The 11,777-nt window shown below is 45.2% G+C and overlaps 2 protein-coding genes across 2 annotated transcripts; one reads left to right on the top strand and one right to left on the bottom strand.

The window, feature by feature from the left end:
- Positions 1-7,320: 7,320 nt before the first annotated feature.
- On the bottom strand, positions 7,321-9,519 carry PNRC1 (proline rich nuclear receptor coactivator 1). Its single transcript, XM_066315136.1, has 2 exons — positions 9,027-9,519; positions 7,321-8,460 (listed from the first exon to the last, which is right to left on the bottom strand). The coding sequence occupies exons 1-2, from the start codon at positions 9,405-9,407 to the stop codon at positions 8,020-8,022; spliced, it is 822 nt and encodes a 273-aa protein (XP_066171233.1). The 5' UTR covers positions 9,408-9,519; the 3' UTR covers positions 7,321-8,019.
- Positions 9,512-11,227, top strand: BORCS6 (BLOC-1 related complex subunit 6; the record flags this gene model as incomplete). Its single annotated transcript, XM_066316738.1, is given in 3 exon segments — positions 9,512-9,761; positions 9,764-9,830; positions 9,832-11,227. Coding segments are annotated over 3 exon segments (1,065 nt in total), but the record flags the coding sequence as incomplete, so codon positions are not given.
- Between the last annotated feature and the right edge of the window lie 550 nt (positions 11,228-11,777).

Raw genomic sequence — 11,777 nt, 5'->3', positions numbered from 1 at the left:
GCTGCCCTCTCACTGAGTGCTATTTCTGGGGCTATAAAGGGAAAACCAGAAAATCTGGTGGTTTTTTTTTTTTTTTTTTTTTGAAGGCTGCCTTCTTTAAATGCTCTGAAATACACAGATACAGCCATCAAAGCTGGCGTGTTTCAGAACTTAACTGAGGCTGGTGACTATGTGATCCAGATGGGAGCTCGCCAGAACTGGGGGTCCTAACCTGACCCCTCCTTTTACCCCAGCACTTCCTAAAGACAGAAATTTCAATGTGTATGTTGCTTGTTCATTTTTATGTACCCAGCTATGGCTCTCCAGAGCTTCAGTATGTATTCGCAACAGCATTGTAGTCAGAAAAATAAAAGAAATAAAAATTCATAACTGAAAAATAAAGAGTGAAAATTAAAAGTGTTGAAAATAGGAGTTCAGTTGTGCTAACAGTGCACAGACACAGTCAGTTGATCAGAGTTATCTCTGTGGAAAAAGTAATGGCACCTGTGTTACCAGCTTCTCTTTATTAAAGTTAAGTTATGTGCAGCAAGAAGTCACATGGCTGATGTTGAATTCAGGCCCAATGGTTACAAATTTGAAAGACTACTCTTGACCAAAAAGAGAGAAAACACAAAGGAGCAGTGTAAACTCTTACCTTAAATTGCCTACAACACAATCAGGTCAGAAATGTTTGGCTAACCATGGAACTACCACTGAACACTCAGACAGGCACTGTCCTACAGTAGGAGGCTAAGGAGTTTTGGACACTCGCAGCAAGCAAGTTGTACGTGTGACAGGCTCTCAAACAACAGACCCAGCCTAGAAAATTAGATAAAAAGCCTTGGTTCATGAGTGTCAGAGCTGCAGACTGCATTTTCATCTTCCTGGCATGTCCTCCTGCCAGTGACCAGTCCAGATCAGACCTTTCAGACCTTCTGATCTCTGAGGAAACAATTCTTACACTCTAATTGTTTGGGGTTTTGATTTGTGCTTGACATATTAATTCTATGGTATCTGTTTGGACCAGTACATCAGTTGTTTCTAGTCCTCCAGGATATCAAGTGAGGTATGTTATGGTTAGCAAGGCTTGACAGGTCAATTCATATCAGGTTGACAGGAGAAATTTCAAGAGAATCGTTGCCTCTTTTAAAAATCTAACTGTCCTCTAGGAAAAAGTACATACTGTCTTGGAGGAATTGTACCCAGAACACAGCAGAATAAATGTGGCACACTCAATTTGATTTTTCAAGTGAAAAAACCTACATGTATGAATATTTGCCTGGAAGTGAGGGAAACTGAGAATGATTAAATGCATTTAGGAGGAAATACAAGAGAAAAGAAACCAATGAAGTGAAAAGTAAAGAAAACATTTTGGGAAAGTGATGGGAAGGCTTGAAGTGTTAAGAAGGACTGGCTGGTGGTAGAAACTGGATCACTTGCAAATTGCATATTCTGTCCTCCTGGAGGAAGATGCTCTCCCTTGGGAAAGACTGGGCCTCTCTCTTTCTTCCAGGATCTAATGAAAGGCTACAGATAAAGTAAATGTAAATTCAAGGAACTATGAGGATACTGCCCATGTCCATGGCCCTCTCAGCCAGCTGCTGGCTGCTGCATGTTTGAACAGCAATGGAGAACAGCAGCTAATGAGCAGAAACTGTTGACTTATCATCAGCCTCCCCACTGCTGGTCATGGGGAAAGGACAATGGTATGTCTAGATTATACACTGTATCAAGGGGTCCAAGAAAAGGATGGAGAAAAGTGCAACAGTCATCTTCATTGTGCAAATTACTAAAATTACTGTGCAATAAAACTGTATACAACACAAAACCTAGGTGCATCCTGATTTATCTCACCAGTCCTATCAAACTACAAACATTTCTAAGCAGAACCTTGTATTAACTGCATTTTACAATACTACACAGTGAGACAAGGAAGACTTGCAGATCACACACACAACATACCATATGTACCGGCAAAGGCAAAATGTGGCTGGACCTCCAGACACTATGGTTCACTTTCTGGCTGAATGAACAGCCTACTGAGGGATGTTTTCCCAGCTGTAAAACATGAAGGCTTCTGACATACAGTAATGTACATACTTTACCTGGCTACTTCTAAAAAACCATGAAAACTTGAGAGCAGTAAGCACTTGTGCAGCATTTTGTGACACCTGAAGAAGTGCTAACCATAAAGAATGCTGCACCAAGGTGCAATTTCTAGAATGAACAGTAGGTACTGATCAGTCAGAGAAAAAGTTAGTTACAAGATCTGTCATCTCACGCTCTCAGTTCTCCAGATCATCCCAGTCAAGGAGTAGAAGCAAACTGAATTTCATCTAGCCATTAAAATTCCTTAAATTTGCAGTAACATCAGCTACCTCAGGAGATATTTTTTTCTTGCAGCATCTTTCCTTCCAAAATTAAACAATGGTGACATCTAAACTGTTGGTGACATCCCAGTCTTAGTTGGCCTTGTTTTTCAAGGTATTTTTTCCTACCTGTCCCACCATTTTTTTTCACTTTTCACTCCTAGTGTACAGGAGAAGGGGCACAAAAACACATCATCCCTTTTTATTACTTGCATACAAAGAATGTCTAAAATTTGGACAAGGTTTATCAATTTACTCCTCCATTACTACTCCTACAATGACCTGTTGCTATTCTAAATATAACATGCAATTTCTGAATATCCTGATGCTAGGAATGAAAGTTACAAAAGCTGCATGCTATATACACATAAAAGCAAATTACAGATCTCAAATTACATATTTTAAGTAAGGGCACACTTTATTCTTTGTCATGCAGCTATGTCACTAGGCAATAAAGGACACAAGAGTCAGGTGATGAGAGAAACTAGAGGAAAGCCTGACCCTCTGTATTACGTTCTTTATTAAATGTAGCTCTAGGTCTTGTTTCAGGAAATAAAAAACAAAGTAAATTTTATATTGATGGCCATTGCCATTACCACTTATAAGGACACTGGCAAATTAAAGGGTTCAAAGGCCTACTTGATGAAAGCACACCGCTTCATTAAAGGAGCAAATGGCATCTTTAATACAAACAGCAACCTTCTCAAAACCTTTTGCTTTATGACCTTAATAATGGCACAAGGGCCATGATTTCTACACCACTTCTTGAAATACATACAGCCACTTACTAAACTACAACAAAAGAGGCAGCAAAGTCTGACTGTATGCACAAAGTCCTGGATCCCCAAACACTTCCTCTGCCAGGTACAATTTAGGGAAATCACACCAATTTACTTATCACTGGCAACCTACACTGTAAGTGCACATAAGCAGCCTAGTTCTAATGAATGGTTTATGAAACACTCAGATTAAGTGATGCATCTGCCACACACTTGTAGTAGTATCACTAGGCTAAGAGTAAATAAATGTACCAATGCAGCCTTCCAAGAGAGTCAGGGCTTTGCAAAATCTGTGGCCTGTTTTTTTGGAGTTGGACAAATGAGATTTTATTACCCCATGGGAAAAAAGTCAGAGAAGAATGCTGACTTCAACACAGGGGGACACTCTGTTAGGACATGTTTGTTGCACAAATTAATTCCTCAGGAAACTCTTTCAAATTCAGCTGATCTTCCTGTCTTAGCTCTGATAACATTCTCCTACACTCTCAAAGCAAGCTTGAATGTTCACAGCCTCAAAATTGCTGGTAACATTGTATTGCTCAACTTCAGCACTTAGGTATTTCTCCTTAATTTATGGATATGCCCTTCATCAATCTTTTCTAGTAAAACAGCAACTAAATATTTATTTCTCACTATCAAAAATATTTAACACTTTGGTTCCTGTTCAACAAGGTAGCATTAGTTTTTCACAGTAAACGTTTACATTTTGCAATTTTACCTCTTACTTACATCATAGCCTCTTTCGGGTAAGAACCAGCCTACTCCTAAAAGAAAATCATCTTAGAAATAACAATAGAAAATAAATCCCCTTAAAAAGTTCAGTCAAGCATATAATATGAAAAAAAAAATTAAAGAACGCATTGTAAAAATCAAAATTCAAAAAGCCCAAGAAGTTGCAGAAGAAAATAAGGAATGTGTTTAACTGCATAATGCAAGTGTCAAGACTTTCCTTCTAGAACCGAAGGAAGCCTACAAGAAAGATGGAGAGGGACTTTCCATATAGGGACAGGACAAGGGGGAATGGCTTCAAACTGAAGGAGAGTAGGTTTAGATTAGGTATTAGGACGAAGTTCTTTGCTATAAAGGTGGTGAGGCACTGGAACATATTACCCAGAGAAAGCTGGGGATGCCCCATCCCTAGAGGTGCTCCAGGTCAGCACAGATGGGGCCTTGAGCAACCTGGTCTAGAGGAGTGTCCCTGTTCCGACCTCCAAGGAGGCTGGAACTAGATGATCTTTAAGGCTCCTTTCAACCCAAGCCATTCTATGATTCTATGACTCTATACAGAAAATAAAGGTAAACTTATTTTCAAAATTACAATGAAACATCATCTATAATCTACAGGTTTCATATAATCTATAGAGCTTTGTATTTGATTTTAAAACTGTGTAAAAAAGAAAAAATCCTTAAGTGTGACGGTTATCAAATGTTTTATAATGCAAAAGCATAAAACATAATCTGAAAATAATTTAAGTACTGCTTAAAATGACATGCCTTGGATGAAATACTAATCAGATGAAATAAAATTAAATTTAGTCTCATACGCAGATTGCTTTATGCTTAATTCAGCAGAATTCAGCAAAATCTCTGAAGAGATTGTGGTGTAATAGAGTTCAAATGCACACAGGATTTCTAGTTCCTGTTGCATTAGGAGGCAGAAGTATTTTAGCCTTAGCAGAGCACCAAGCCAGCCATTATTAATGAAGCTGTGTAATGGGCTGAGCCTTAGACACGCATGAGAACTCAAAAACAGATACTTCTGTCCTCCAGTAGAGTTATTTTTTCAGGACCATCAACCCATAACATTTAACTGTTTAGAAGAAAGGTGGTAGTTAGCTCTAAGTCGATTCCCTTGCAGTTCTGCGCAGCATTGTGCTAGACTTTTAAACAGATAGCATTTCATTATCGAACTGAAATGCTAATGTTCACTTTCCTTAATGACCTCAGAAGATTTAAAAAGCAATTTATTTCATTCCTGTACAGCAGACACATGACTAACTGATAACATATTCACTAATTTTGTTCATTTTCCTCCTTAAAAGACTGGTCACACCATAATTTTATATTACACTGAAAACAAGCCCAAAATACAATACTAATGTTTTGCTGGCTCTAAACTAAAAAAAAAAAAGAGTATGTTCATTTAATACAATGGCTCTTGTTCAGGGAACTGGGATAAGGAATCTGTCAAAGTGAAGGAAATCTTGAGAGTGAAAATCCTTGTAAGATGATATTGTAGAAACATAGACCAGGCAAGTGACAAGTGCAGAATATGGTCCTAAAAGATGACCACGTTCTGATTTTCAGCTGGTCACGTTGAAGTGTATGTTCCACTTAAGCCTAATATAAAAACCAGTCCATTGTGCAGGAAGGGGCCCAACCCAAACATCTCAGAAGACAGAAACATGAAGTGCTCCAAACACTTCTGCCGGATCATTGACACGGACGTGCTAATTACGCTTTGGGTTTTTTGCTACTGTTTAAAAAGACCAGATTGTTCTCTTAGCCTTTAGGGTCCAACAAGGTATGGGAAGTTTTAAGTTCACAACTTCAGAACTGGACCACTAGCTCTCAAAAGAATTTACGGAGGAGTTGAGAACTATTGACAATTAACACTTATTGAATTCTTTAACCCTGAGGGATGCGTTGGCAAATCAAGGCAGGAACAAAGAGGTATGTAACATTGATAAATTTTACCCAGGACATTCCCACTGTCAGCCCCGAAGGGTAAGGAAGAGGCTGATGGTAATGAGATAATCATCAGGGGAGAAAAGGACACATCCTTCTAAACAATGCCAACCCACTGGCTGATGGAAACTCCCTCTTATCAAGCTGGTTAGGTAAGATTCACGGTGACCAGACAAAACCATTGCCTAAAGCTTTGGGCAATTGTTAAGGCATTTTGCTTTGCACTCTGGTGGCACTCAGGCAAAAAAAAAAAAAAAAAAAAAAAAAAAAAGGGGGGGGGAAGGCAAAACGGCAGATCAATACAGCATTTACCAAATATAGCAAACTGGGACTTAAGAGTGTCCTTGAGTCATCCTCAGCAAGATTCCAGTGAAAATAAAAAAGAAAAAATGCCACAGGCAGAAAAACAGGAGGGGTTTTGTTCATTTTTAGAATAGAAGATACTAAATTGTGGAGTATTCTGATTAGGCAGGAAACTGGGTTGTTGAAGCCACACACTGACCTCGAGTAGACCAATACGATTTTCTTTTGCAAGACAGTGAACCGCTAATTCTTTGGGGTAAACCTAAATTTTTTAATCAACCCTTAGTTTAAAACATCTACAGCTAAATTGCCTAATTTTACAACTACATAACCAACGTCTACAAGCAATCCAAGAACGCTTAGTTTTGAGCTTCCGACCAAGCTCCTGTCAGGGCTGTACTAATGAATCGTGCCAATGGCCCCGTGCGGAAGGAAGGAAGCGATGCTCTAGACCAAAGCTGCAGCACGTTCACCACCAACACACCTAATGCTGCTTAACCCGTGTCTCTGCAAATGCTGCTCACACTAGGGAGCCACTTCAGCCAGACAGAGGCAGCCGTTTTCTTCCTACGTACCTCTCCTAGGACACTGGAGCACAAAGAGTGTATTATTTTTGGTGGATCCAAAAGCTTAAAAATACTCAAAAATGCTTCTTCTATCTTACGTAAATTTTGCCTACTTCCTAGTACTGATCTTATTTAAACACTAGATTAGGAAAATAACTACAAATCTGTTACCTCCTCAACGTGCCTGTCAGACTAATCTGCTGTCCAATTCCTTAAGAGTTTAAAGTATTCCGTATTTTCCAGCATAGCAATAAGCAAGAGACAAAGCTGGTGAAAAATACAAAATTCCACTTGCTCCATTCATTTTCTGTCACTGCTACTTTTCAGTATTGACTCATTTAATAGCCACTTACTATGAAAACATTTAAGGAGCATTACCGCGTTAATTTCAATGTCTAACGGCCCAACTTGCTTGAAATGCATTTTCAACAAACCAAACAATCCTAGAACGACTCGCCACAAAGGTGACTTTCTTTTTAAACACAAAGAATTCTTGGTGAGCTATTTAATCTCTTAACTGCCTGAGACAGTTAGAAGACAAACTATTTTTACTAATGCACTAAAAGGCAATCAAGTAATTTAAATTCACATACTTGAATCAACAGACACACACTCAAAGAAAAACAGAGACATGTGTAAGGGGAGGCCAAATTGTTTTATTTAATTTTTTAGTGACCAATCGAATTCTTGGCAGAAAGCTCTGCTCTTTCTTTTTTCTTTTTTTTTTTTTTTTTTAATTTTTTTAAACTTCTTTAAAGAAATCAGCAGTGCTCAAATTGGTGGGTAGGAATTTTAGCCAAATTCCAGTTAATTTTAAAAACGAACAGATGAACAGGAATTCCAGATAGTTTTCAGAGCAGAGAACAAAACTTCACATTTGTATGAAAATTCCATGTTTATACTTGATTGGGAGGCAGAATGTAAAACTATTGTCAGTAGTGCACAAATAAAACATTCACATTTGATCTGGAACCTTAATGAGAAAGCTGTACTCTCCTTCGAAAATTTTCAATACCTTGTGCAAAGCAAGTCAAGTCTTCATGTGTCAAGCACACACATAAAATTGTCCATATTTTATATACAAGACATCTACCAATCAGGCAGTGCAAAATACATCCTTTCATAACAAAACTAAAATGTACCTCTCAAAGTATGAACAAGAATATACACATAATACAAGATGTACACTATTTACACAACCATAAAAAATATAATACAAGGATTTTTTATGTGATTATAAGACTTGACAGTCTTTTGCAATTTTTGTTGCAACAAGGCATGTTGAAGTTTCCTGGATGGAGTTTTCTTTGCCAATTACTCAATAGATCTTTGAAACTACGCTTGAACTTTTAGGAGAGTTTTCAAATGGACTGCCATCAACTCCCTGTTTTGGTCAGACAGTTCAGCTGTGCCACCCACCCAGTGGCTGGGAGGCTTTGGAAGGACACTGGGAGATGGTGGATCACTAAACTTTGCCCCAGCGTAATTTTCTTTTTGGCTCACTTCATTTAGGGCGATAGGTTTCTTGGACTTGGCATTTCTGAAGTTCTCTGTGTTTTTAAGTGGCTTTTTCTCCTGCTTCTGAACTATTTCCGGCGACACAGAATCCTGCCAAAAGTCCTCTATCTTTTTCGCCGAGGCGATCTTCGTCACTGGCATGTTACACTTATTCTTCTGCCTGTTAATCTTTGGTTGTTCACACAGGTGTAAGCTGTGAACGGGCTGGCCGTAGGAGACGGCCGCCTTCTCTGTCTTTCCCATCTTGTTTTTCAAGAACTGCGGAGACAAAGAAGAGTCACGTCAACCACGACCCCTCTCCTCCGCGCTCCCTCACCGCCCTCGACGCTTAGTGAGGCGCCGGGGCCCACTTCGGCAGGGAGATCGGTATGGAGAAGCCTTCTCCCCGCTATTTCTGGCTTATCCCACAGCTCATCCCACCGCTCGGCTGGCACGGGCGACCTGAGGGCGCGGAGCCCCCCCCGGCCGCCATGGGGCGCTGCGCGCCACGCACGTCCCGCCTTCGGCGAGCGGGGGGCGGGGCTGGCGCGCGGCCAGCGGCAGGGCTAAATCTGGCTTGTTGCTGGGGCGCAGCGCCGGGCGCCCATTGGTGGGCTCAGGGTAGCCAATCACCGACCGCGTCTCGCCTTTCAGCCCCTCCCCGCCCTGTCCGAGCGTAACGGAAACTCTGCCGCCCCCCCGCCCCGTCCCCCCCTCACCGCTCTGAGGGGGCGCCCCGCTCGCTGCTCCCCCACCACCCCGAGGGAAAGGAAAAACGGTCACCCGGCTCGCCGGGCACCGGGAGAGGGCCGAAGTGAGGAGAAGTAGCGCAGCCTTGTCTTTACCTCTTTCCTGAGGGGTTTGCCGGACGCGGGTCTCGAGGGGGCAGGCGCAGGGGGCTCCTCCGGGGGGGCGTCCGTCACCAGGTCGGTTCCCAGCGGCGTCCTTCTCCCCAGCCCGGCCCGGTGCTGCTGGTACTGCTGGTAGCGGCTGGGCAGGAGCCCCGCGGGGCCGGGCCGGATCTTTCCCTTTCTCCGCCGCACCCTCTTCAGCGCGGGGCGGGCGCTGCCCCCCGGGCCCGCCAGGCAGCAGTTGGGCTGGTTCTCGCAGTTGCTGTCCCCGCGCCGGAGGCGCTGGAGCAGGGCGGAGGGCGGCAGCCGCCGTGGGTCTTCGGTGCCCGCCGAGATCCGAGCCAGGAAGGGCGGCGGCGCCGTGCTGGTAACCATGGTGGGACGTGGGTACCCAGAGTTATGCCGGGGAAAGAGGTCGAGCCCGAGCGGGGACGAGTGGGTCGGGTTGCTGGGGAGGGTCTGCCCGGGCTTTGTGACGGGCTGAGGAAGTGGTGGCGCAACCGGAGCAACCGCTAGGAGAACATGGCGGGGGAGTGAGGAGAGCCGCCAGCAGCTCCCCGGTGTTGTTACCGGGCGAGACCCGCCCACTTCCGCCCCCGCGCCAACCGCCGTGCGCTGACGGCGCCAGCACCGCCCCTCCTCGCCGCGCCCCGCCAGTCGCGGAGGAGCGGCGGCCTCTCTGCCCTCGCTCCAGCCAATGGGAAGCGACACAAACACTCGGGGCCACGCCTCTCCGGAGGGCCGCCCAATCCGGGCGGACACGCCCTCGGTCTCCGAGTCACGGGCTCGCAGTGCGCGGTGGGCGGGCGGTGTTCCGCCGGCCAATCGGAATCCGCAGGAACAGCCGAGGGCACACCCCCGCGGGCCCCGCAACCAATCGCAGGAGACGTAAACAGGCGTCGGCGCGCCCCCGGTGGGCGGTGGCGGCGGGCGGGCACGCGTCGCTCGCCATGGAGGAGCCGGGCCCGGCCGCCGAGCCGCCGGAGGGGCGGGGGCGGGACGAGCGAAGCCTGGAGGCGCTCAGCCTGGCCGGCGGCGGAGGGGCGGCGGCAGGGGGGCGTCAGCTGCCGGAGGGGCGGCGAGCGACGCTGGCCAGCGCCCTGGAACTGGAGGGGACGGTGCTGCGCGAGGGGCGCCTCACCCAGTTCGTAGCCAACAACCTGGAGCGGCGGATCCGGTTGAGCGGCGCCCCGCGGGGTGAGCCTCCTGCGGGGGGCGGCGGGTCCTCCATCCCCGCCATCGATCCCGGGGCGCTGCAGGACGTGGTGGCCCTGGCCGGGCAGGTGGCGGCGCAGGTGGACGAGCTGCTGCGGAACGTGCACTGCGGGCTGCAGGCGCTGACGGCGCTCAGCGTCGGCTGCATCCAGACCTACCGCGACGGCGTGGAGAGCCTGGGCGAGGCGGCCGACCTCAGCATCCGCGCCATGTACGCGCTGGTGGCGCGCTGCGAGGAGCTGGACCGAGCCATGCAGCCCGTGCCCGCCCTGGCCAAGCGCATCCGTGACATGAAGGGCACGCTGGAGCGGCTGGAGGGGCTCTGCAAGTAGCTGCTCCCGCCGCCGCCCTTCCCGTGCCCACAGCGCGGGCCTGGGGCTGCTGCTCTCTGGCTCCGGCGGCCCCACCGCTCACGGCGTCCGCAGCTCCCACCTGCACATCCTCGCTAGCTCTCCCCCGTGCGTGACTTGCCGGCATCAGTGGCCAGATCGCCTGTATTGGTCTGGACGAAGGGAAATTTTTGCGACCGACGAAGGAAAAGGTCCCGGTTGAAAACCGCGGGGTAAATGGCAGATGATGCTTTTTGGCTTCAGCTCCATTAAAGAATTTGGATTCCACATGCCTTACGCTTTCTATTTATTGAGGGCTAAGAGAAATTAACGATTAAAAGTAGCTGTTAATTTTTTTCTAAATCAAATTCAAAATTCTTGTGAGTACCCGCTTGATGCTTACAGGCATATGTGCTTATTTGTAGTTGATTTGGTGCCTGAAGAGTAATTCTCGCCTATGCTTTTACAGCAAAGAAACTCACAGAACACTACTATTTCTTACAGGACACAGTTTTAAGTTAAGAGTAAGTTTAATACATATAGCAAAGTTACTTGTTTTCTGAGGAGAATATAAAGTCCATGGAAGATAATTGAGATTCAGATAAGAACAAACCCATAAGCAAAGTTCTAAATAAAAGCATTCAGATGAAATGTTCTTTGCCTCTGTTAATCTTTACAATTTTCACGGTATAAAAGTTTAAAGGGGATCACTGTGAAATGATACTCTTACTTTGTAGTTTCCTTTTTTGTTGTTGGTTTATTTTTTTTTTTCTCTCCAGTTGGGAAAAGATCTAATTACATGAGGAAGTCAAATACATGGTGACATTATGTGGGTGTGTGACACATAAAATGACTGCTTTGGAATAATTTATTTGTATAACTTAAAGCTTTTGTATATGCATCACAGTGTGCAGAAGTGATTTTGCTGTATCAGCGAGTGTTTCCTCTGAGACCTGACAGTAGCTGAATTCTCTACTCTCTAATGTTCCTATGCAAAACCCCTATTAGGTAATGTTTGTAGCAATCAATTTAGGTCACAAATGTCCCTGTAACAAGATTTCAGCAGGAAAATGATCAATGTGTTCTTATGTAAGTGTAATAGTGCTTTTGGTGACCAGCGGTTCCCAAAAACCTTGGCATGAAGGTAGCCAGAAATACTGCTCAAGTCTTGTACCTGTGGTTGAAGAGCAGACGGGTTTAT

Source organism: Sylvia atricapilla, chromosome 3 (genome assembly GCF_009819655.1).
Source record: "Sylvia atricapilla isolate bSylAtr1 chromosome 3, bSylAtr1.pri, whole genome shotgun sequence".
Taxonomy (NCBI): Eukaryota; Metazoa; Chordata; class Aves; order Passeriformes; family Sylviidae; genus Sylvia; species Sylvia atricapilla.
Note: the sequence above shows the minus strand (reverse complement) of the source record. Positions and strands in the feature narration are given on the sequence as shown.